The sequence below is a fragment of the Scyliorhinus canicula genome, chromosome 15 (assembly GCF_902713615.1).
Source record: "Scyliorhinus canicula chromosome 15, sScyCan1.1, whole genome shotgun sequence".
NCBI classification, from domain to species: domain Eukaryota; kingdom Metazoa; phylum Chordata; class Chondrichthyes; order Carcharhiniformes; family Scyliorhinidae; genus Scyliorhinus; species Scyliorhinus canicula.
The window spans coordinates 140471653-140498437 of NC_052160.1; the positions used below are offsets into that span (position 1 = coordinate 140471653).

Sequence of the window (26785 nt, forward strand, 5' to 3'; positions counted from 1 at the left end):
CACATGATACAAACACAGCAGGGGCTCAGATGAAAATTAACACATTAACTATCCCGACCTTGAAAGTAATAAGCGCATCTCCCCCCCCCCCCCCCCCCCCCCCCCCCCCCCCCCCCGCCGCTCCTCGACAAGGCCACAACAGGAATTCCAATCATTCGGTAGGGCCGTGAGATTCCTGTCCGCCTGGATCAAGTTGTATTGGCTGCTGTGGGCTGCCATCTCATGAATTCTGCGTTCAATATTTTGACGTTCTTTTCGACATGCTAACTCGTTATTGCCAACTAAAATGATCGAGAAATGCTCGCAATTTCCCTTCATAACTGAGACAGTCAGGAGGTATGTGTGTAAGTGTGAACGTATTTGGAGGACCCCACCCCTCACCATCTGTAAATTCCCCTCCCCCATACAAGAGCATATCTGATAAATTAACAACACAGATAATTGGCAGGTTATTTTTTCTTTTAATGTAAAGTGCAAACAGATTGCGAGCCAAAAGCCAAAAGGGGTTTTTCCTGTGAGTGATGCTGACTATACATTACTCCTGGGTGCAAGAGAGCTCACGTGACCAGTCGGGAGAAGAAACCCTCAGGGCAACCAGTGCTGACTCTGCCCGCGAGCTGGCGCAATCCCACAGAGATTCCCCAATCGCCTGCAATGCCAACGCCTGGCGGGGCTGCAAAATGGAGAGGAAAGTGGCAGCCACATGGGCCAGATGGCTCCCATCGCTGCTTTTTTATGGAGAGATAGCTGCTCAGCCACCTCACGGGGGTGAGGATTGGCTGTGGATAAATCAGAATGATCGGGCTGGGGGCAGGGGAAAGCAGAGATTCTACCCACAGCAGGAATAATCGGCATTCAGAAAAGGGGAAAAATAGAATATACGCACTTTGTATCGTAGAATGAACATCACATTTTGTATTGTTGCTCACTTACTAACAGCACTTCAATAAATGAGAGTTTTGAGGGCTGGATTCTCCGATTTTCTGGTATGTCCTCATGCCAGAGTGGGAATGGTGGCGTTTTACCGCCGTGAAATCAGCGCAAAACGGCCCCCGATCCTCCATTTGGCGGGGGGCTAGCAAGCAGGCAGCATAGAGCACCCGGCTCTAGCTGCCGATACGGCCCAGAGAATTGCCAGGTCCGTGGCCGCGCATGCGCACGGCGGCTTGCAGCAGCCGCGCCGCAGCAACATGGCGCCTGGCACACGCGGACCCGGCCTGCTAAATAGTGTCCCCTCTTTGGCCAGGCTCGCCACCCCCGGACCATCCCCTAACAGTGGCCGCAGCCCCTGCCAAAGCCCCCTCTGCCTGCGGATTGGCTCTCCCCCGACTGTGACGCCGCTGGACTGGGACCGAGTCTGCTGCCACCACGCCGCGTTCCTGACAAACAATAGCATGAGAGACCCACGCCGTCGGGAACTCGGCCGACTGGGAGCGGAGCATAAGGGGGAGGGCCTCAGGTATCGTCCTGAGGACGTCGATACAGTACTCCGCTTTGGAGGAGGCGGAGCTTCGTGAAAGCGGCGCTGCCCCCGATTTCAGCACCAATGTTGATTCTCCAGCCGATCACCGTTCCTGGTTTTGGCGTCAGCGACTGGAGAATCCTACCCAGAATATCTGAATTGGCAATGTCATTGGACTAGTAATTCAGAGGTCTCAGGCTAATGCTTTCGGAACCCGGGTTCAAATCGCAAAATTTCAATTCAATTAATTAAATCTAGAATTGAATGAAAACATTGTTGATTTCGCTAAAAGCCCGTCTGGTTCACCACGACCTTGCCTGGTCTAACCTACACGGGACTCCAGACCCCCGTTGAAAAGGTCCAACAAACCATTCAGTTCAAGGGGAATGAGCGGCGACGCCCACATCCATGAAATAATACTTTTTCTTTGACATCAACAGCTTTGTTATTTTGCATTTCACTTGTGTTCGCAATGAAAATATAGTGTTCGCAATGAAAATAATATCGACTAATACAAAGTAAGAATTCTTCACTATCATGCCAATCTATCTCAATCTATCTCAGCTCAAAGCACTCTTGGTCAAGGTCAAAGTTATTATCCATCTCTCGTTGCCCTGACACCTCACAGGGCAGAATAGCCAACCACAAAGTGTTGGCCAATCCACGCTCCCTTCCCATGAAGGGCGTTAGTGGACCAGCTGGATCCTGCCACACTCCAGTTGCTTTAGCGGTTATTTATGTACTGCCGACCCGGGATTAACAGCACAGTAGCACAGTGGTTAGCAGGTTTGATTTCCGGCTTGGGTCACTGTCTGTGCAGAGTCTGCATGTTCTCCCCGTGTCTGCGTGGGTTTCCTCCGGGTGCTCCGGTTTCCTCCCACAAATCCCGAAAGACGTGCTATTAGGTAATTTGGACATTCTGAATTCTCCCTCTGTGTACCCGAACAGGAGCTGGAATGTGGCGACTAAGGGCTTTTCACAATAACTTCATTGCACTGTTAATGTAAGCCTACCTATGACAATAAATTCATGTCGCATTACATCCACCCCCCCACCATCTGGCCTGGACTTGCAATATCCTACCAACTGTTCTGGCTTGAGACAATTCACATCTCTTTAACCTGTGATTATCCCTCTCCCTGGATCTGTAATGATTTGATTACCTGCAAATGCTCGCATTACCGTGCTGCCCTGCAAATGAGGGCAGCACGGTAGCATGGTGGTTAGCATAAATGCTTCACAGCTCCAGGGTCCCAGGTTCAATTCCCGGCTGGGTCACTGTCTGCACATCCTCCCCGTGTGTGCGTGGGTTTCCTCCGGGTGCTCCGGTTTCCTCCCACAGTCCAAAGATGTGCGGGTTAGGTGGATTGGCCATGCTAAATTGCCCGTAGTGTCCTAAAAAGTAAGGTTAAGGGGGGGGTTTGTTGGGTTACGGATATAGGGTGGATACGTGGGTTTGAGTAGGGTGATCATTGCTCGGCACAACATCGAGGGCCGAAGGGCCTGTTCTGTGCTGTACTGTTCTATGTTCTAAGCATTGTCCAGCATCTCTGACTTTGTCTATATAAATGTTTCTGGAACATACCTCTCCATTCACCTGAGGAAGGAGCTGCGCTCCGAAAGCTCGTGTTTGAAACAAACCTGTTGGACTTTAACCTGGTGTTGTAAGACTTCTTACTATGACAATAAAGATTATTATAACAGAGGTACTGACATCAGTTTCACAATTTGCCTTTAAACTCAAAACCTCTGTGACGTAAGGACACCAGTTTCCTGGATTACAAGTGACTACACTTCAAAAATGTTTCATTGACTGTAAAGCATCTGGAACATTGAGATCATGAAACGCCCTATAAAAATGCAGGTCTTCCTTTTTCCTTTCTGACTATCACACCACTGTACCCATCAAACCTATTTGCATTTGAAAGAATAGCTGACATTTATATAGACATTTAGTTGGTCCTCTGAACATCTCAACAGCCAATGAAGAACCCTCACAGCACACCCCTAACTCTGCCACTGGAATATCCCAGAATGCCTGGGCGACATGGCACCGAGGACCCGGGTTCGATCCCGACCCAGGTCACTGTCTGTGTGGGGTTTGCACATTCTCCCCATGTCTGCGTGGGTCTCAATCCCACAACCCAAAGATGTGCAGGATTGTCCATGCTAAATTGCCCCTAAATTGGAATTTTTAAAAAATCTAGTGTGCTACTTTACCGCACTTGCCAACTCTCAAATCAACTGAGCTAACTTTGTGCAAATGTTGGAGGAATTGGATTTGAAAATGGATAACATCCACTTGAATCCATTACCCACCGTAACAGTGATACCATGCACTAAACAAATGTTGCCGAAAAATCCACGTGAACAGGTAGACCATCCCACTCCCATTTGTAACATCGAAGTTTCGAAGTAAGTGACAAACGATGAGGGGAGTTTTGGGGAAACACGATAAATACCTCAAATTAAACTGCTCACAAAATATTTTACCCAAATAGAACATAGAACAGTACAGCACAGAACAGGCCCTTCGGCCCTCGATGTTGTGCCGATCCATGATCACCCTACTCAAACCCACGTATCCACCCTATACCTGTAACCCAACAACCCCCCCCCAAAACCTTACTTTTTAGGACACTACAGGCAATTTAGCATGGCCAATCCACCTAATCCGCACATCTTTGGACTGTGGGAGGAAACCGGAGCACCCGGAGGAAACCCACGCACACACGGGGAGGACGTGCAGACTCCGCACAGACAGTGACCCAGCCGGGAATCGAACCTGGGACCCTGGAGCTGTGAAGCATTTATGCTAACCACCATGCTACCGTGCTGCCCACTAATATGTGGACAATAGAGAGAGGCACAGGAATTAAATGGCGATTGTGCGCAATCTGTTCGTGCTGCTTTCCGCTAATACTACTCCCATTGTCAATGGAGGAACTCCTACTCAACCTCTCTTCATTTGGGGCAATCAAATGGACCTTAATTTCTGCACTTTGGCGCAATTCTCCGCTAGTTGACATTCACGTTGTTATGTTTTGTTACTTTGTGTAACATAAGCTGCTTCCTTGATGTAGTCTCTACGAAAGGATGCTCCAGACTATGAAATGAGTTCAACGTGTTTATTGAACTATTAACACAGTTTTTAAATGAGTTCAACACTCTGCTAATCTACCTCTCTAGTAACTCAGTCTAACTGTACCAGCTTGCTCTAAGCCACGTGCTGGGGTGTGATGCTGCTGCTGATCAACCCTGTCCTACTCTCTAGGTATCTGTCTGTGGATAGAGGCAGAGTATGTGTGCCCTGTCCTTTTATATGGGCTGTGCAGTGCCCCCTTGTGGTACTGCCACCTCTGGGTGTCCTGATTACCCATTGGTTGTGTCCTGTTCTAATGATCTATTGGTTGTGTGTCTGCATGTCATGACATCTCTGGTGCTCCCTCTAGTGGTTACTTAGTTGTAGTGTATTTACATTAACTCCTTGTATATCTACAGTGCTGCATATCACTACACATGTTTCCTGCCGGCAGCGCACCCAAGCCAGCGGGGTCCCCAGCGGCTTGTGATGGTCACAATAGGAAATCCCATTGACAAGAGGTGGGAAGAGAAAATTCCGCCACCAGTTGACAGAGGTGGGGGGGCACCAAGAAACACACGGCTGGGGAAGCGGAGAATCCTATCCCCTGTGTTGGAAGGATTCGACTGAGCAAATCGTTACTGAAAGCTTTCGCGAGGGAGAGAAAAATGAACATTAGAGCTTAAATGTCAGAAACATTTTGGTGGAATGGTCGTTCATGAAATCAGAGGGAGCTCAGTTGTAACCGGTTTGCTAGTCATTTGCTTTCTTCGAAGCCAATCACCAGTCAGGCACTGCTGGCTTGTACCCACTTGCAGTACTTACATTGTCTATCGAAGGAGCATCGTCCAGCAGCAATTGTTCCTCTTTAAATTTGGCGATTGTTTTCTCCTTCATCTTGCTCGTCTTGTTTGAATACCGCTCTGGGATTTCTCGGAATATATCATCCTGAGGAAGGAGGTAAAGAAACACGCTGAGCAATTCGCAACCAGCAGTTTGACAGGAAGGGAGAAAGAATTGGGGGGGCGGGCAATAAATCTTCACCCTTCCTCCCCTCACCCCACCCCCTCCATTCACCCAAAGAAGTCCTTCGAGAACCAGCATGAATCTTGAAAGAAACAGCAACAATAAAAGGGCCATTAAATTCCAGAAACACTCCCTCTTGCAACAGACCATATGTAATCTGCAGTCTCAATGACTCTACCCAGTTTTCAAGAAGGAAAAGAAAAGTGCTAATTTTAGGTACGATCTTGTAACAAGCCATTTAAAAGTGTTTTTTTTTTAATTTAAGAGTACCCAATTATTTTTTTTCCAATTAAGGGGCAATTTAGCCTGACCAATCCACCTACTCTGCATATCTCTGGGTTGTGGGGGTGAAACCCACACAGACACGGGAAGAATGTTCTGACTCCACAGGACAATGACCCAGGGCCGGGATCGAACTTGGGACCTCGGCGCCATGAGGCAGCAGTGCTAACCACTGTGCCGCCCTAAAACAGTTAAACTACTGCTACAGTATTTTTTTTTAAAATCAGAAAATACTGCACTGTATAATTTATGTGGAATGATGCATTCCAAAGTATATCATTTTAAATAAAGATTACTGATGAAGCAGAAGAAAGCATCATAAATATCCATCTTCATTAAAACAGGAATGAGGGGACTAGGCTCAAAGCCACCATTAGTAAATCAGCAACTGAGATTTGGAGTAAATGCTGGATTTTCTGCTGCATAGAAGCAATTGGACTTGTTTCTATTAACATTTGTGTGTGCATCACTCTTACAGAAAACTGAACAGATTTTGTGTAGAGTTTGATTTTTAATTCAAACTGCACCAGTTAAACTGAGCTTCAGAATTGTTTTTATTCATTCGTGAGATGTGGGTGTGCTAACATTTATTGCCCATCCCTAATGGCCCTTGAACGGAGCGGTGTGCTCGGCCATTTCAGAGGGTATTTAAGAGTCAACCATATTGCTGTGGGTCTGGAGTCACGTGTAAGCCAGTCCCAGGTAAGGACGGCAGATTTCCTTCCTAAAAGGACAAAAATGAAACATTAATGTTCTTATGACACTGGTTTCATGGTCATCGTTCAACTTTTGATTCCAGATTTTTATTGAATTCAAATTTCAAACCATCTGATGCGGAGAGATTCGAACATTACCCTGGGCCTCTGGATTACTAGTCCAGTGACTATACCAGTCCAGTCCACTATACCAAGGAAGGTGCTGGAACAAACTTACATCACTGATTGCTTCATCTGAAGAGGCAGGTCGACAAGAACCCGTCTTTCCTCCATGATCAAGGTTTTGCCGGTCTTTCCCTGTGCTCTGCTGCATCACCGCACCAGGACTGGTCGCGACTGCTTCCTAAAAATCAGGAACAGAAAGAGGAATGGATGGTGTAGCGGCTGATCCGCTGAAAATCAGTTCACTGCAGCACTGGGGGAGCCCTGCACTGTCAGAGGCGATATCTTTCGCATGAGGCATTAAGCTGAGGCCCCACCTGCTCTCTCGGGTGGACACAACAGGATATCACGGCAACAATGCAGTCAACTTCAACAGTCCAGTGCCCTGTTAAATTGAGCTCCAGGGGCGGCACGGTGGCACAGTGGTTAGCATTGCTGCCTACGGCGCTGAGGACCCGGGTTCGAATCCCGGCCCTGGGTCACTGTCTGTGAGGAGTTTGCACATTCTCCCCGTGTCTGCGTGGGTTTCACCCCCACAACCCAAAGATGTGCAGGGTAGGTGGATTGGCCACGCTAAATTGCCCCTTAATTGGAAAAAATGAATTGGATATTCTAAATTTATATAAAAAAAAAAAAAAAATTGAGCTCCAGAACTGTTTTTATTTATTATTCGGTCGTGGGATTTGGTGCTGTTGGTCGGGCTCAGCATTTATTACCCATCTCTAATTGCCCTTGAACTGAGTGGCTTGCTGGGCCATTTCAGAGGGTAATTAAGAGTCTTAGCCAAAGTTTTGGCTTCTGGGTTCAGGCATTTGCAGGCGAGCTTTGTTCTGAGGGAGCTTGCTATGTTTCCTCGGTATGCCCCCCCCCCCACCCACCCCGGATGGACAAGGTAATATCTTTGGACGGGGCAGAGGAAGGGAAGCTCTCTGATATTTATGGGCAGTAGGCGGAGAAGGAGTTGGCTTCTCTGGAGGAGATAAGAAAATGTGGGAGGAACACACGGGTTGTGCATTTGCATTTGAGGGAGTAGGGGATGTGGAGTGGGGCCCTGCACAGTGAAAACTCTACCTCCTCGAGTGCGAGACTGAGCTTGATCCAGTTTAAAATGGTGCACAGAGCGCACGTGACAAAAACATGCACGAGTGGGTTCTTTCCGGGGGTGGAGATCAGATGCGAGCGGTGTTCAAGGCGCATGGCAAATCGCTCGCACATCTTTTGCTCCTGCCCTAAATTGAGGAAGTTCTGGGGTTTCTTTTTTGAGATTTTGGGGGGTAGTGGCGGCACCGTATCCATGGATGCCGATTTTTGGGGTATCGGGACGATGTTGCAGGAGGGGCAAATGGCTGATGTATTGGCCGTTGCTGCCCCGATAACCCAGAGGAGGATTCTGTAAGGGCGGGGGACACCAGAGCCGCCTTGGGTGACCACTTGGGTGGGGGGACCAATTGAGAGATTTTCCACCTGGGGAAAGGTACGCACGACATGAGGAAAGTTTCTATGCGAGGTGGAGGATGTTTGTCTTCTTTAAGAATTGGTAGTCGTCAGCAAATTGGGGGGGGGGGGGGGGGGGTTCTGTAAGTGGGATATATGGGTTGGGTTAGTGAGCTTTTTGTTATTATAAAAGTTGTACAAAAGTGAATGTTTGTTGTGTATGTTGTAAAATGGAAAACGTCTTAATAATAATAATTTTTAAATGTCTTGACCAATATTTGTCACAAAATTGGTCAACTGGTCATAATCATATTTCCATAGAATCCCTACAGTGAAGGAGTCTATTCGGCCCATCAAGTCTATACCGACCCTTTGTAAGAGCACCCCATCTAGACCCACTTCCCCCACTCTATCCCCATAACCTGCACATCTTTGAACCGTGGGAGGAAACCGGAGCGCAGACACGGGGAGAAAGTGCAACGTCCGCACAGACACCTAACACCAGAATTGAACGCGAGACCCTGGCGCGTGAGGGAAGAAGTGCTAACCGCTGTGCCCATTGTGGGAGCTTGATGCGCACAAATTATCTATCTGCTGTTTCTCCAAAATTACAACAGTGACTACATATCACCGGCTGGAGAGCACTTTGTGGTGTCCGGTGGTCATGGGAGGTGTTACGTAAAGGCAAGTCTTTCTTTCCTGGCATTTCATCTTGTGGCTGAGGGAAGCCTCTTCCCGCTCAGCCGTGAGGGTCTTACACCGGTAAGTGCAGGTGTGGTCTTGTTTCACCGGGCACGGACAGCAGTACAATTAAAAGGTAGCGTCGCTTGGGGATTGTTGGATGTCCAAGGTGAGAAATGGAAAGTGTAATAAAGCTGCTTTAAAGACAGGAGACTGCATTTCCTATCCAGCATTTTCGCCACTACTTCCCTCTGTTAGCCTCCGCTTTGGAAGTCATTGATTATTTGAAACAATACCTTACCGAAGAGGTCATTATTCATCTGTAGAGAATCGTAAGGATAATCCCATTGCCTACAAAACCCAGAGACTTACACGCTCCACCAAGCTCAGTGTGAAGGAATCTAGGATCACAAATCTTGCATAATTGCGAGTCCAAAGTTAGCACCCCGACTGTTACCCAATTAACTCAGGAAGTCCTGCAGAAAGGTTAGGAACGTCTGCTTAGCTCCTCAATCGCCAACGTGCGCTGGGGTTAACAGCAATCCCCACTGCGTGGTTTCAGTGACTGAGGCACAAGCTGGAGGTCACAATTGAGGCCTTCAGCATTGTATCATTTCACACTGTTAAGCCACCGAGACCCTGAGGAACTGGGAACAATGACTTTAAACATGACTGCGCTGCTCCTCCCCAAAGAACACATCTAGGTTAAGGCAAAAATGGTTGAATCTATCAAGGATCCTCACTGAAGCACACTCCAATGTGGAGGCGGGAGAAAATCGGAGACTGGGACGTTAATGACTAGCTGTGAAATTTCAGGGGGAGAAGAAAGTCTATTTGTTTTCTTTTGTGGATAGTGGCAGGTACTGAGATAAATGGAGAGCACAAGGGACTCCCTTAGTGAAGGGATGCTTGATGATGCTATCAATCTGTTTTACAGTGTGACTGCCTGAAAGCTGAGAGATCTTGGGGGAAAAAAACGTAAATTGAGAAGAAAAGCAATCAAACACCGAGCCCGCCAAGAGGGGAATTGTGCCGGACCCAATACTTAACAAAGTTTTGGGGGTATTTCTCCTTTCTTTGCAGAGTAATAGAATGCTTCAGCTTAGACTTGCTGACCACTCATAGTAGAGGTTTACACTGGGGACGTGGAAGGAAGGAACGCGAGAGTTTTGTTCCATCGGATCTTAATGCTCTTCACACCGAGACAATTTGCAATGGTGAGTCCCTGGCCTACAAACGCCGACATTATTTAAATATTTATAATTGGAGGGGATCCTAGATGAAATCTTGGGTCTTGTGGCGTAATGGACAGTGTGCCAACCTCCAAGTCAACGCCAAGCTTTGGGTTCCAGTCCCTCCTCCGGGACCTGACGGAGAAGGAAGGTGTGTTCCTATTTTGGCCAAGCAGGTTAAATAACAATCTGCATATCTTTCCAAAACACCCACTGCAGACTGTAAGGGAGTGGGACACACTCCTGCTCAGCCATACTTAATGCAGAGCTGAGCCCCTCAATCTATGGGCGGCACGGTGGCCCAGGGGTTTGCACTGTTCCTTCACAGTGCCAGAGACCCAGGTTCGATTCCCGGCTTGGGTCACTGTCCATGCGGAGTCTGCATGTTCTCCCCCTGTCTGCGTGGGTTTCCTCCGGGTGCTCCGGTTTCCTCCCTTGACAATCCCAATCAGAGCAGCATTGAATGGAGAATCCCGGCCATAGTGTCCAACATTACATGCGATCCCACAATTGGGCAACACTTGCTAACTAATCCTGATTGTGATAGGAATTATAATTTAGAATTATCATCAGGCCTGCAGTGCGAGAAACCAGATGCTAGACATGGGGAGAATGTGCAAACTCCACACGGACAGTGACCCGGGCCAGGACCGAACCTGGGACCTCGGCGCCGTGAGGCAGCAGTGCTAACCACTGCGCCATCATGCCACCCAAGACCTTGCCAATCTAAACTGTCCCTGGCAGGTGTATCACCATCAGGACAGAGAAATTAGTACTGCCTGGATATCAAACCAGTGTCCCTTCCCACCCCTTTTGAATAACTCAACACATCCTGAGGAAGCCGAGAACAGTTTAAGGAAGAAGGTCCCATTGTGCAGGTAGAGGAGTCCAGTTGGGTAGCTTTGTTCTAAACTTGATATAGGTTGGGCTTGCATATTGCTTAGCATGAACTGGCAGCCACATATGGCAAGGTCATTCACATAGAGTCCACTGCTAGCTTTCTTGTTACAGTTGTATAGGACTTTGGTTCGGCCACATTTGGAATACTGCATGCAGTTCTGGTCGCCACATTACCAGAAGGATGTGGATGCTTTAGAGAGGGTGCAGAGGAGGTTCACCAGGATGTTGCCTGGTATGGAGGGTGTAGCTAGGAAGAAAGGTTGAGTAGATTAGGAATGTTTTCGTTGGAAAGAGGGAGGTTGAGGGGGGACCTGATTGAGGTCTACAAAATTATGAGAGGTATGGACAGGGTGGATAGCAACAAGCTTTTTCCAAGAGTGGGGGTGTCAATTACAAGGGGTCACGATTTCAAGGTTAGAGGGGGAAAGTTTAAGGGAGATGTGCGCGGAAAATTTTTTACGCAGAGGGTAGTGGGTGCCTGGAACGCTTTGCCAGCGGAGGTGGTAGAGGCGGGCACGATAGCATCATTTAAGATGCATCTGGACAGATATATGAACAGGCGGGGAACAGAAGGAAGTAGATCCTTGGAAAATAGGCGACAGGTTTAGATAAAGGATCTGGATCGGCGCAGGCTGGGAGGGCCGAAGGGCCTGTTCCTGTGCTGTAATTTTCTTTGTTCTTTGTTCTTTGTTCTCTTCTCTCTCGTGTCACATCCGCTGACACCGATTGGTTACTTTGGAATGCTGGGGTTGGACAGCTTAACCGAAGCACGGATAGGTATAGATTAAGGTTAACCCTCAGTGAGGAGACAACAGACTCAGTAACCTTTCGGTTCGATACTAATGGGGCGGGCAGGCATGGATAATGTTTAGCTGCACCAATTTCTCCCAGTTCAGTTTTTGCTGCACATTCTCACCACAATCGGTAAACCGCTTCTGAAATACTTGGGACTCCCAGCTCCCCCTGGTGTCTGATCTGGTTAATGCAACTGACTCAACTAGGTTAGGGAGTAGGCATGGGTTCCCGGGCCTGGGCCATCACCCAGCAACACCTACTGGGGAAATGGTCATGTGTGGAAGGCCATGAAACAGAATACAGGAGGCCATTAACCCTTCGCAGCCATGCCAGCTCTTTGAAAGAACTGTCCAAGCACTGCCCCCTTCCCACTCCCCACAGACGTACAAGGGTTTCCTTTTTTATTCCTCTTTTTGAAAGTTTCTTTTCCATTTTAGAGCAGACAATTCTTTTTTTTTCCAATTAAGGGGCAATTTAGTATGGCCACTCCGCCTACCCGGCACAGCTTTTTGGTTTGTGGGGGTGAGACCCACACAGACACGGGGAGAATGTGCAAACTCCACAAGGACCTCTTTTGAAAGATACAACGTGAATCTCCCTTCAAGGTAGCAAACGTCAAACCCCAACTATTTGCTGTAAAAACACAATTTCCTCCGGTTATTTAGGCAATTATTTTAAATGAGTGCCAGCAGAAACAGGTTCTCCTTAATCTACTCTCATCAAAAAGCGGTCACAACTTTGAGAACCTTTGCTGAATTTTTCCACCAGCTTACCTGCTGTGAGCAGAACAATCCTCGTTTCCCCTCCACCCCATCAGATTGTTCGGCAACTTCTGAGGTATTGATTCCAAGATGGCGCCGAAGCGAGGTGACTCCTTGCAAGCTGTGCCCAGCATACCCTCTAATTCTATCTTTTACTCTCGTTCTATGCTTCTAAAACTTGATTCTAACTGTTTTAAACTCTCTAACAGTGTTATAATTCAATTACCTACAGATTTAGCGATCTTTAGGCAAGAACAGCTTCTTCCCTACTGCCATCAGACTTTTGAATGGACCTACCACGTATTAAGTTGATCTTTTCTCTACACCTTGCTATACCTGTAACATTATATTCTGCAGTCTCTCCTTCCTTCCCTATGTACGGTACGCGTTGTTTGTACGGCATGCAAGAAACAATACTTTTCACTGTATACTAATACATGTGACAATAATAAATTACGGTAGCATGGTAGCACAGTGGTTAGCATTGCTACCCCACGGCGCCGAGGTCCCAGGTTCAATCCCGGCTCTGGGTCACTGTCCATGTGGAGTTTGCACATTCTCCCCGTGTTTGTATGGGTTTCGCCCCCACAACCCAAAGATGTGCAGGGTAGGTGAATTGGCCGCGCTAAATTGCCCCTTAATTGGAAAAAAATGAATTGGGCACTCTAAATTTATATTTTTTAAAAAGTAATAAATCAAATCAAATCAAACTTTGTATAGGCGTGCAAGGGAATGATGGCCATGGAGATGTGCAGAGCGATGCTGTGGCCTGTGCTAACTTACCCGAAAGTAGGGGGTGACAAAGCCGTCAAGCTGTAGATGGGTGAAAGAAATTGGGAGAAATTCTCCTTTTGGAAGTCCTTTGAAAGCAGAACTTTAAAAGTCCACTAAAGTTTTTAACAGAACCCAGCACGGCAGATATTGAAACATTTAAGACGAGGAATTAGTGCTAAAAACCTGGACGTTAATGGCTGGGTTAATGATTTCTGAGTCACCAACAGATCCATGGTGTTTGGGATGTGGCAAGTACTCGCATTATAAAGTGTGGCTAGCAGCTCAAGTTGGAATATTTTTAGACGCGGCAATCATTCAGACTAAATTGCCGACTGTGCCAGAGGGAGCATTTCGAAATGTTTGGAGTTCGGACAGCTTTAAACGCATTTTACAACACTTGGAAAATCTTAACATTCATTTCTGTTCGCTTAATTTCGAGTTGGGGCAAACTTTGCTCTGTGGTGAGACAGCGGCGGTGGCACAGCATGGATGGCAGGAGGGCAAGGCCAAGGGGGAAACCTTGGCAGCGGGGAGCACAACACAATAAGAGAACGTCAAAACAGGGCCCGCCGACAACATCAGTTCCAAACTGTTCACCTGCGTGGTTTTCTTCCTTTTCACAGGTGGCTCAGAAGACCTCAACTCAACCGGTTTACTCTTCAGGATGGGTGGATTGGTCGAAGGACCGTTCTGCAGAACAATAAAGGTCCCCGAAGGTCGCGAAACTCCATCAATCTGCAAAAGGAACAAAGGTTCAGGGCCCATCACCGCGGTGCACATTTAAAAGCCAGTCAGAAATCAGGTTCGATTTGGGTTTGAAACCATCTAAGTGTCTTCTTTTTTTTTTAAAGTTAAGAGTCATAATGGCACAGAAGGTGGCCACCCAGCCCATCGAGTTCCCGCTCGGGTTGCCCTGTTCCCCCTCGGGTTGTCGTGGAGTCTCCGGGAATTGAAGATTAATCTCCAGAACACTGGGTGTGGAACCCTGGAGAAAATCATCAGGACATTAAAAAATAAACCTCGCTGCTTATCTTTTTGTCATTTTCTTTGAACCTTTCTCTTTCTCAAATACAAAAAAATGATGGGGAAAGAAAGGCTGAGGGTCAAGCACTATCCAACTGGATAACGAGTCTTTTTAATTTCCAATCGACGTTGGAAGGCCGTAGGATGGATGTGTTTCCCGATTAATAACTGGGATGCTGGGGGCAAGTCATGTGGTGAAAAGTGCAGAAATACATTTACTCACGGTTCGCAACTGTAGCCCTAGAGTAATGACTACTTTAAGGGTAGCAAATATTTGGAATAATCTGACAGGCAAAATAGAAGGAATAACAGGACCATGCAAAATTTAGTCTTTCCTGTGGCTGGGCAAATTAGGGTAGCAGGGGGCTCTTCTGATCCCCTCATCCTCGATTGCTCCTATGTCTACCAACTGCACAAAGTTGCATCTCGTTCTGCACCCATTATCGATTGCATTTAATTTTTCCAGTTTATCGCACCCCTCGGGAATGGCAAGCATGTTCCCCGTCCTTACTTGGTGCCCCCACATGTTTCAACACAGAAGGAGGCCATTTGTGACTGAGCCACCCAATTAAACCCACTGCCTGCCTCAAGCCTTGCGTTGTTTAAACCAACACCCACTACCCGGTCTCCAGAGGCGAATGAGAGGCAGCAAAGACAGCAGCAAGCAAGCCAGTAGCGGCCGCCCCCTACTCCAACACATCAAAGTTCAGGTCATTTGCATGACATAAGTGACCGGTGTCTTGGAAAGAAGGAAAGGACTATAGGATATCTTCCACAATCTCAAGACAACCCAAAGCGCTTTCCAGCAAACCACACAATCGCAAAAGTGCTAACTACTGGTAACGAGGCCTTCAAACCGCTCAAAGCTAGGTTCCACATGGGAGGCGGTCAACACCGTCAGGCACTGCTGAGTAGCCACTCCGGCTGATTATTCATGGGTTATGGTCATCTGACTGCTGTCAGGCAACTGTACACCGTATTACGAGGAAGAGAAAAGGCTGAGACAAAGGATACAGTAAATAAATGAGACGTTATATTCTTTGTTACGGTCACACTTGTATGAACATTTTAAAAATTGGATAGAAATAAAACTGATATCAAATGATATGCGAAATAGCACCAAGGCTGGAAATCCCACTGGCCGTTAGATGCGATAAACACTTAAATGCCTTTATATGACAGGGATGAGGGCTTCAGTGATGGGGAACGGTTGGGAATGTTTCAGCTGCTCTTCTTGGAGCAGAGATGGTTCAGCAGCAACCTCGGGTTTTCAAGACAGTGAGAGGTTTGGATGGAGGGAGATAAAAATAAGATGCCCTCTGTTCAGTGGGCCATTAACCAGAGGAGTTGTGCGGAGTCTGCACGTTCTCCCTGTGTCTGCAAGGGTTTCCTCCGGGCGCTCCAGTTTCCTCCCACAAGTCCCGAAAGACATGCTGTTAGGTGAATTGGACATTCTGAATTCTCCCTCTATGTACCCGAACAGGCGGCAGAATGTGGCGACTTGGGGATTTTCACAGTAACTTGCATTGCTTTGTTAATGTAAGCCTACTAATAAAGACTATTATTATTATTATTAACACCACCGGCAAAAGATGTAGAGGAAGATAAGGAGAAACCTTTGCACACCGTTCTCAAGAATTGTAAAGCTCTGTTTGAACAAGTGGTGGAAATGCACTCCCTAAATAATTGTAAAAAGGAAGTTGGACAGGTGCTTGAGGATGAGGAACGTACAGAGTATATTGTTAACAGTATGAAAGTTAGGGAGATACAGGTGGAGGGCAACTGTATCCTATATAAAGAGAACACATATAAAGAGAGACTGCCTGTTTTTTTTTTTGAATTTATTGATGTTTTTAAAATTTAGAGTATCCAATTATTTTCTTTCTCCAATTAAGGGGCAATTTAGCGTGGCCAATCTACCTACCCTGCACATCTTTTGGGTTGTGGGGGTGAGACCCACACAGATACGGGGAGAATGTGCAAACTCCACACGGACAGTGACCCAGTATCGAACCTGGGACCTCGGTGCCATAAGGCAGCAGTGCTAACCACTGTGCCGGCGTGCTGCCCATTTGATTTTTATTATTAAGCGTATAAAGAGAGATTTGTTCCTTCAAGGAGCTGTCAATGTGTTGTTGATTTGTAGACTCAAAGAAAACACGTAAAGAGAGACTTTGGGGACACTAGGTGTTAGTAATTTGCATTGCTGCATTCTGTAAGTAGATCTAGCATATCTGGTTTCCTATTTTAACAACTGACTTCAGAATGAATTAACATTGCGGCAAAAGGTGGGGATGTGGGACTAAGCACGAATGTGCTCCACCTGTATCTCCCTAACCTTCATACCGCAAGGGGCAGCACGGTGGCGCAGTGGGTTAGCCCTGCAGCCTCACGGCACCGAGGTCCCAGGTTCGATCCCGGCTCTGGGTCACTGTCCGTGTGGAGTTTGCACATTCTCCCCGTGTTTGCGTGGGTTTCGCCCCCACAACCCAAAGATGTGCAGGGTAGGTGGATTGGCCATGCTAAATTTCCCCTTAATTGTTAAAAATTAATTGGGTACTCTAAATTTATAATTAAAAAAAAACCTTCATACCGCTAAAAATATACCCTGTCAGTCTTTCATGGAACCAGAATAGGCATGGGGGGCGAAATGGCCTCTGGATTTATGACAACTAAATTTTTTTAAAATATTTTTATTCTCCTCCTTTTTCACATTTTCTCCCAAATTTATACCCACCAACAATAAACAATAATCAGTAACAAATATGTCAATACCCATATCAATAACAACGATCCCTTCCTCCCACCAAACCCCAGACATTAGCCCGCATGTTCACATAAACAAATGACAAAAAGGAATCAGGAATCACCCATTGTCACCATTAACACACACCGCCCCCCTCCCCCCAACACTCCCACCCCCCCTCCCCAACTAATGGTCGATGTTATCCAGTTCTTGAAAGTGCATAATAATAATGCCCATGACTTGTAGAACCCCTCCGAGCTTCCCCTCAGTTCAAACTTAACCTTCTCAAGAGTCAAGAACCTAATACATCAGGTTCGGGAGACCCAAACCCCCTGCCTGCCTTCCCCTCTGTAGCAGCACCTTTCTAACTCTGGCCACCTTCCCTCCCCGTATGAACGAGGTAATCCTTCCCTCAATCTCTCTGAAAAAAGCCTTTGGCAGGAACATCGGCTCCCAGGACTAATTCTCGCCCCTACAGGGGGCCAGCACGGCCCTGGAGCGGTTCGCGCCACTCCAGCTGCCGATCCCGGCGCGAACTGTGCACTGCGGGATCCGCGCCTGCGCAGTTGCGCTGGCGCCAACGAGGACATGCGCAGTGGCCTCCTTCAACGTGCCGGCCGCGACGCAACATGGTCCAGGACTACAGGGGCCGGCCCCCCCAACCCCTACGGTGTCGGACCCCCCCCCCCCCCCCCCCCCCCCCCCCCCCCCGACCCTTCCACGCCGAGGTCCCACCGATCCAGAGCAGGTTAGAACGGCGCCGGCGGAACTCGGCTCTTTTCTTACGGCCAGAGAATCGGCGGGCTGGTCGCGTAGAGCCGGTGCCGCGCCAACCAGGTCGGCGCCAATGGCATAGATTCTCCGCTCTGCGAAGAATCACATGCCGGCGTCGGGGCGGCGTGGCACGATTCGCACGGCCCACCGGCGATTCTCCGACCCGGCATGGGGTCAGAGAATCCCGACCAAGATTCTTAGGGGGTTCGACAGGGTAAATGTTGGGAGGATGTTTGCACTCATATATCAGGGAATCACTACAGTGCAGAAGAGGCCATTCAGCCCATTGTGTCTGCACCAGCCCTTGGAAAGAGCACCGCACTTAAGTCCACACCTCCACCCCAACCCAGCAATCCCACCCAACCCTTTTGACACTAAGGGGCAGTTTAGCATGGCCAATCCACTAACCTGCACACCTTTGGACTCATGGAGAGTCCACAATCTCGTACAATCACTGAACATTTTCCAATGCTCAAGGACGCGGAATCAACAGCTCCCTGGGATAAAGAACTCCAACGGTTCACCACTCTTTTTTGAGAGAATTTTTCTTTCCTCAAATCCACCTTAAATGCTTATTCTGCGACTGTGACCTCTGGTCCCAGCATCCCCCTGTTCTGCGGCACCTCGATCGCTCAGTGACACGCACGAGACCTGCGCACTCCCACACCATAATGAACCTCCCCCTTTTGGTAGCAACCTCCGATTGGATCGAATGAAAAGTAAACCATAGACCTCAGTTGGGTTAAAATCTGGAACTCGGCTAACATTATTGGTGACATGCATTTTTGATTAACCGATTTCCCAAGTGTGTCGGATGACAGAGGTTTTATTGTATAATACGGCCAGTACACTTGCTTAAAACAAACTTGCTAATGACTCAGTAAATAAACATACCTAGCAGGGCGGCACGGTGGCGCAGTGGTTAGCACTGTTGCCTCATGGCGCCGAGGACCCAGGTTCGATCCCGGCCCCAGGTCACTATCCATATGAACAAAGAACAAAGAAACTTACAGCACAGGAACAGGCCCTTCAGCCCTCTAAGCTTGCAGCGACCATGGTGGCCGTCTGAACGAAAACCCCCTCCCCTTCCGGGGACCATATCCCTCTATCTAGGGGCTGGTTTAGCACAGTGGGCTAAACAGCTGGCTTGTAATGCAGAACAAGATCAGCAGCGCAGGTTCAACTCCAGTACCGGCCTCCCCGAACAGGCGCCGGAATGTGGCGACTCGGGGCTTTTCACAGTAATTTCATTGAAGCCGACTTGTGACAATAAGCGATTATTATTATTATTCCCATCCTATTCATCTTTCGTCAAGGTGCCCCTTAAAAGTCACTGGCTTATCTGTGAAGTTTGCACATTCTGTCCGTGTCTGTGTGGACCTCACAATCCAAAAGATGTGCAGGGTAAGTTGATTGGCCGCGCTAAAATTCCCCTTCATTGTAACAAATAAACACACACATACACAGACAAACCATTGAATGGCACCTTTGGGCTCCAAAGCCTTTACTGCCATCCGATGGCAAAGTGGCAGTATTGCAGCGACTTCATTCTGCATTGGTGAGTCAACGTACAACACACTGTGATCCTGGGCAGCACGGTGGCACAGTGGTTAGCACTGCGGCCTCACGACACCGAGGTTTCGGGTTCGATCCCGGCTCTGGGTCACTGTCCGTGTGGAGTTTGCTCATTCTCCCCTGTGTTTGCGTGCGCTTCGCCCCCACAACCCAAAGATGTGCAGTCTAGGTGGATTGGCCACGCTAAATTGCCTCTTAATTGGAAAAATTGGGTACTCTAAATATATATTTTTTTAAAACACACTGTGATCCTGTGGAACACTTCAGTTACATGGAGAGACCAGAGAAGCTGAGAGTCTCTCTCTGAAAAAGGCTAAGGGGAGATTTAGTCGAAGGGTATATGAGGGGTTTTGATACGAATACATAAGGAGAAGCTGTTCGCTGGAAGAAGGCATCACAACAGGACAGAAATTTAAGAGATTTAGGAAAAGATTTACATAGAATTTACAGTGCAGAAGGAGGCCATTCGGCCCATCGAGTCTGCACCGGCTCTTGGAAAGAGCACCCTACCCACTACCCAAGGTCAACACCTCCACCCTATCCCCATAACTCAGTAACCCCACCTAACACTAAGGGCAATTTTTGACACTAAGGGCAATTTATCATGGCCAATCCACCTAACCCGCACATCTTTGGATTGTGGGAGGATTTGGCGGCATGCTGCACAGTGGCTAGCACTGCTGCCTCACAGCTCCAGGGACCCGGGTTCAACTCCGACCTCGGTTGACTCTCTATGTAGAGTTTGCACTTTCTCCCCGTGTCTGTGTGGGTTTCCTCCGGGTGCTCCGGTTTCCTCCCACAGTCCAAACATGTACAGGTTAAGTGGATTGGCCGTGCTAAAATGGCCTTTAATTGGAAAAAACATGATTGGGTACTCTAAATTTAATTTTTTTTAATGGGCTTAAGTAGGGTGCTGGTGCAGACTCGATGGGCTAGACGGCCTTCTTCTGCAAATTCTATGGTTCTATGAACCAGAGCAGAGATAGAGAATTAGAGAATTTTTTTTTATGAATGAATGGAGAAATTTGCAGAGAAAGGAGAAAAGAGCAGGATAGTGGGACTAATGAAATAAATCTTTCGAAGGGCTGGCACAGACATGATGGGCTGAATGGTCTCCTTCTGTGCTGCAAAAGTCTACAATCCATTCGGCCCACAAAGATCAGTTTCAATCCATGGTCCATGCTGAATTAGTTGACCTCAGGCAGCCCAGCAGTAGAAGCACTCTAGCGGTCGAAGATCTTTAGGAACAAGGACTGGAAAAATCAACCGCGATATGTTGTCTCAAACAACACAACCACTTCCTTTCGACATCTGCATGTGAAGATTTGTGGCGTGGGGTGGACCTCACATACAGAGGTTGAAATGTACATCAGCAAGAGTGCAACTCAATTCTGGGGACAAGTAACTTGCATTTATTTTTTTTTGATAAATTTAAAGTACCCAATTCATTTTTTTTTCCAATTAAGGGGCAATTTAGCATGGACAATCCACCTACCTTGCACATCTTTTGGGTTGTGGGGGCGAACCCCACGCAAACACAGAGAGAATGTGCAAACGCCACACGGACAATGACCCAGAGCCGGGATTGATCCTGGGACCTCGGCGCTATGAGGCCGCAATGCTAACACACTGCGCCATTGTGCTGCCCGTAACTTGCATTTCTATTGCACCTTTTACAACCTCCAACTGTCCCCAAAACACTTCACAGTCAATGACGTGTTTTGGAAGTGTAATCACTATAATACTGAAGGAAACACAGCAATCAAACTGTGCACAGCAAGGTCCCAGAAATAGCAATGGGATAATGAGCAGATCATTTGCTTTGAATGACATTAGCTGAAGAATCAATATTGACCAGGTCACTGAGGGAAAACTGTCTTGTTGTTCCTCAAGACGGAATCTTTTCCATCTACGGCTTAACACCGTGTTCAAAAGATGGCAGCTCGGACAGGGCAGCACTCCCTCAGTTCTGCAGAGAAACGTCAGCCTAGGTCTTTGGAGTAGGACCTGATCCCAGAGCCTTCTGACAAGGAGGCAAGTGTACTACTCCCTGTTTACAGAATGGAGAGTCAGAATAGATAAACATTTCAACCCTGGCGGGATTGATTTAACTAAATGGGAACAAAGTCGCATAGCAAGTGCGTTTAGCCACATGCTTCCTGGCACTCGCAGCGCTGAGAAATACAAAGCTATAAAATATCTCTTGGGTTAGATAGAGGACCTCAGCAGGGAATGTGCATAGTTTTCTGTACTGAGGAGCCGGAGGGAGATTGAGGTGCCACACCCAATCTCTGGAGCCCCCGACAACCCCAACCCCCCTCCAAACCCAACCCCCAAGTCCCAACTCACTATGAGGGGTCCCCGAGACTCCCCCCCCCCTCCTCCCCAACACCTGTGCAGGGCACACCAGTCCATTCGCTGTCATGGGAAAAATGCAAGCTTGGCATCTTGGCAGTGCCAGCCTGGTACCCTGGCAATGTCCCTGCCAGTTGGCAGTGCCACCTGGGCACCTTGGCAGTATCAGGGTACAACACTGCCCAAAGGGCTTGAATATGGGGTCCTCCGATTCCCTGGGAGACCCCCACGATTGATGTCCCATCTGTTCCACGCTGGTAAAGCCCAGTTCTGAACGGCGCTCGCTGGAGATCTCCGAGGCGATGGGGCAAGATCCCAACAGCTCGGGTGCCTCGGGAATCTGCATATTACAGTGAGACTAGCTGTCTCACTCTAAGATGCAGATTTGCCAAAAGATGTTCCTGCCATTGCAATGTGGCGTTGCGAGCTGGGTAGATCCCGGGAGCAGGGATCTATCGGGCACATTGCGCCGCGGCGCACTGCTTTTCAGGTGCAGCGTGGCTGTTCGATCGCGCCCAGTATAATCGCAATTGTTAAACTTTTTACTTTTACCCAAGCCACTGGTTCTATTATCAAGAACATTTTTACTAACGGTCAATTCTTTTCCGCCTTACCCGTGGTGTAATTCGGACAGGTATTTGTGCCGTTTCCTGGGCCATTTTGTCCACAGTCTGTGGCAGAATCTTTTTCTCACGGATTTCTATTTTTTTTTTCCTGAAGACGGGAAACAAGAATTTTTCAGTTAAAGAAAAAGCAAAATACGGGAACGGGAGAAGCACATCAGGGGTGGGATTCTCCGGCTGTAGAATCAAAGTTTGCGACCAAATCGGGAGCGGCGTTGCTTTCGCGATTCTCTGCCCCCTACAAAGCGGCGTACTCAAGAGAGTACGCCACGCGACATATCGACAGCCCCAGGGCGTCGCCCGAGGCCTGCCCCCTGATGCTCCACCTCCGACCGGCCGAATTCCCGACGCCGTCGCTCACGTGTGGTCTCCTCCGACGGGAACTCGACGGGGCGGCTGCGCACTCAGTCCAACGCCAACAGTCGGGGAAGGGCCAATCCGCGGGGACTTTGCCAGGGGCTGGGGGGGCACTGTGGAGGCGGGGCGGGGGGTGGGTTGGTCCGGGGGGTGCGAGCCTGCCAAAGAGGGGGCACTATTTTGCAGGCCGGATCCAGGAGCACCAGCGTCATGTTGCATGGTGCGGCCGCTGCAGGCCGCTTGTGCGCATGGCCATGGACCCGGCAATTCTCCCGGGCCGTATCGGCAGCTAGAGCCAAGTGCCCTACGCTCCCTTGATGTTAGCTCCCAGCCAAACGGAGGATCGGTGGTTGTAAAACGCCATTGTTCTGTCGTAAAACGCCATTGTTCTGTCGTAAAACGCCATCGTTCCTACGCCAGCATGGGGCCATAGCCTCAAAATCAGAGACTCCAGCCCAAGATTCACGCTATGGGTGGGATTTTTCACTCTGTTCCCCACGTCCCTCCTCCTTTTGCACATGGTGCTAACGTTTAATTACTGCCCTTCAGAACTTGCTGCACAACAAATGATTCACATTAACTGCGGCTGGAATAACTCCCTCAAAGCTGTGGTATTATCATAAATGTAAGAGCTGCAAGGGTTAATGATCAGCCACTAGAGGGAGCTAGAGTTACAAGTATATAACACATTGATGCTAAGCCTTGTGTGGGGAGAGAAGTGAAGGAGTTAGCTGGAGTACAGACTGAAGTAAAGATAGTGTGAGTAAGAGCAGATCATAGTTTATAATAGTGCAAAGATTAGTTGCAGGTGAGTGTAGATTATATGTTAATTATCAACCGTGTATTATTTAGGAGTACGCGCCAAATCCAAATTAGTAGTGTGAACAAAGTTATAGCTTTGTTCAAGTTAAAGCTATTTTGTGGTCTTTCTGAACACTTAGCCAACCATCCTGAATTTAGCAACACATAGAACACCACAAAACCTTCCAGTCGGATCATGAGCAACAGTCAGGATATAAAAACCACGAGTGCCAGGAATAAGACCGCATTCCCAGAAATTAAAAAAAGAGCTGGAAGACAGGACAGAATAATAACATAGAACAGTACAGCACAGAACAGGCCCTTCGGCCCTCAATGTTGTGCCAAGCCTTGTCTGAAACCAAGATCAAGCTATCCCACTCCCTGTCATTCTGGTGTGCTCCATGTGCCTATCCAATAACCACTTGAAAGTTCCGAAAGTGTCCGACTCCACTATCACAGCAGGCAGTCCATTCCACACCCTAACCACTCTCTGAGTAAAGAACCTACCTCGGACATCCCTCCTATATCTCCCACCCTGAACCTTATAGTTACACACCCTTGTAATAGCTACATCCGCCCGAGGAAATAGTCTCTGAACGTCCACTCTATCTATCCCTCTCATCATCTTATAAACCTCTATAAGTCGCCTCTCATCCTCCTCCGCTCCAATGAGAAAAGCCCTAGCTCCCTCAACTTTTCCTCATAAGACCTATCCTGCAAACCAGGCAGCATCCTGGCAAATCTCCTTTGCACCCTTTCCAATGCTTCCACATCCTTCCTATAATGAGGTGACCAGAACTGCACACAATACTCCAAATGTGGTCTCACCAGGGTCCTGTACAGTTGCAGCATAACCCCGCAGCTCTTAAACTTAAGCCCCTGTTAATAAACGCGAACACACTATAGGCCTTCTTCATGGCTCTATCCACATGAGTGGCAACCTTCAGAGATCTGTGGACATGAACCCCAAGATCTCTCAGTTCCTCCACATTCCTCAGAACCCTGCCATTGACCGTGTAATCCACATTCAAATTTTTCCTACCATAATTAATCACCTCGCACTTATCAGGGTTAAACTCCATCTGCCATTTCTCGGCCCAGCTCTGCATCCTAATGATTTAGAAGACAGGACAGCGTAATGATTTAGAAGACAGGACAGAGTAATGATTTAGAAGACAGGACAGAGTAATGATTTAGAAGACAGGACAGAGTAATGATTTAGAAGACAGGACAGAGTAATGATTTAGAAGACAGGACAGAGTAATGATTTAGAAGACAGGACAGAGTAATGATTTAGAAGTCAAGACAAGAGTAATGAGTTAGAAGTCAGGACAGAGTACTGATTTAGAAGTCAGGGCGGAGTAGTGATTTAGAAGTCAGGGCGGAGTAATGATTTAGAAGTCAGGGCAGAGTAATGATTTAGAAGTCAGGACGGAGGAATGTTTAGAAGTCAGGTCGGAGGAATGATTTAGAAGACAGGACAGAGGAATTATTTAAAAGCCAATGGCTGTAACGAGGGTTCCCTTTCCTCTCTGCCGTCAGTAGGTGGCGCCCACTACACAAGTAAAACTCTGAATCATCACAGCGAGACAGGAACCTTTCAATGAGATAATACCAACTTCCAGGGTGTTGAAACAATTTTTCCTTACCTTCTTTGGCAGCGATGAACTTCGCTGTGCAGAAGAATCTTTTGACACTACATTCGGAACGAGCAACTGAGAAGTGTCTGCAAGCATATAATAAATTTGGACAAATTATGCTTCAGTTATTCGACAAGTATGGCAACCCATCAGAACTTCACAGGATAATAATTAATATTTGCACCGAGCCATTCACACAAAACTAAACACTTTATTGGGGAAGCAATGGACACAGAATAGGAGCAGGAGAGGAAGTACATTGGTGAAGATTGGCTGAAGGCAACTGAGGTAAGGCGGAATAAGTCTGTAGGGGACGTGAAGATGTAAGGAGCTACAGGAATCAGTGGAGATGGGCAAAGGAAGTGCCCCACCACACGCTCATACAGTATTCCATGATATTCCAGATTCTAAAACACTCGCTGTGTGAAAAAGCTTCTCCTCGTGTCACTGGGACTTGTTTTGCTAATTAGCTTAAATATGTTCCCACTCATTCCCGTTCCTTCCACCCTTATGGTTTTAGATACCTCGATCAAAACTCCTCCCAATCTTCTCTCGAAGGAAGATTGTTCCCCCAAATTCTCCAATCTATACTTACTTTGGAGATTCAGGTGCTAGTTGACAGTGTGAATTACGCTTTCACATAGCCGTCCGTCAGTCCAGAAGTAAAACACTCGAATACGTCAGTAACGAATATTCGTTTATTCACGGCCGGGACAAATCTCTAAGTAGTCGGGGAACCACCTTCGAGAAGTGCCAAAGTCCCAGAGTACGGACTGTCCCTTTATACAATCACAGCTTAGAGGTGGTCCCCTTAAATTCCTAGATACACCAATGATTTGGCAAGGATCCAGAACATGTACTTATATGGAGTTGTTTTCCTGAGGTAGGGTGGTGACTATGACATAATCATTAGCACGGTTCACTAATACTGCTGCGGCTAACGGTTTTCCTATCCTATCCGTCCATCAGGTCCAACTTCCTTATCTCCTTCCCTCTCGTGCTCCTGAGTCAGCTCTTTCACATTCCAATGCCCATTGTCTCAGTTGACAAGGTTTTACACACTCACCTTTGCTGTCTCTGCACTAACAGATACAGAGATCTGTTCTCATTTCATTCCCTCAACCCTTTAACATCTTTTTCACAGATACATTTCAGAGCCTTAATATTAAACATAGCAGCAAGGTAACAAGACAATAAATGTAATCCACTTCCACATTCCCCCCTTTGATCATTCCATGATCATATAACACTCAAGATATGTTAGGTGGAAATGTGAGCGAGGCGGAGGAATTCCTTCTCTACTGGGTTCTGGCGGGACGCCATCTCCTCATGTAGGTCGGGGGCAGGTTGAACCAATTTTTCCTTTTCGTCTGGGGCGGATTTCTGAAGCATTTGTGGTAATGCAACAGCACCTAAGCGGTTGCACAGGCATTTCACACCGGTAGCTATGATACAGAGCAACAAACAGAGGGCAACGAAGATAATAAGCCCGTGGAACAGGTAAGTGGCCCAAGAACTGGACCACATCCAGTTCCACCAGTCATCATTACTGGTGGGTCACAGGCGCTGCACTCCATCTCTGAT

At 47.7% G+C, this 26785-nt stretch overlaps 1 protein-coding gene across 7 annotated transcripts in view; it reads right to left on the minus strand.

The window, feature by feature from the left end:
* LOC119978498 overlaps window positions 1-26785 on the minus strand; it is a 72911-nt gene that overhangs the window by 9234 nt on the left and 36892 nt on the right. For all 7 annotated transcript variants that reach the window (XM_038820168.1, XM_038820166.1, XM_038820165.1 and 4 more), the window contains 5 exons: window positions 25210-25287; window positions 22395-22492; window positions 13905-14042; window positions 6786-6911; window positions 5370-5492 (listed from right to left, as the gene is read on the minus strand). In XM_038820168.1, the coding sequence (XP_038676096.1) occupies window positions 5370-5492; window positions 6786-6911; window positions 13905-14042; window positions 22395-22492; window positions 25210-25287 (563 nt within the window). The remainder of the gene's footprint in view (window positions 1-5369; window positions 5493-6785; window positions 6912-13904; window positions 14043-22394; window positions 22493-25209; window positions 25288-26785) is intronic.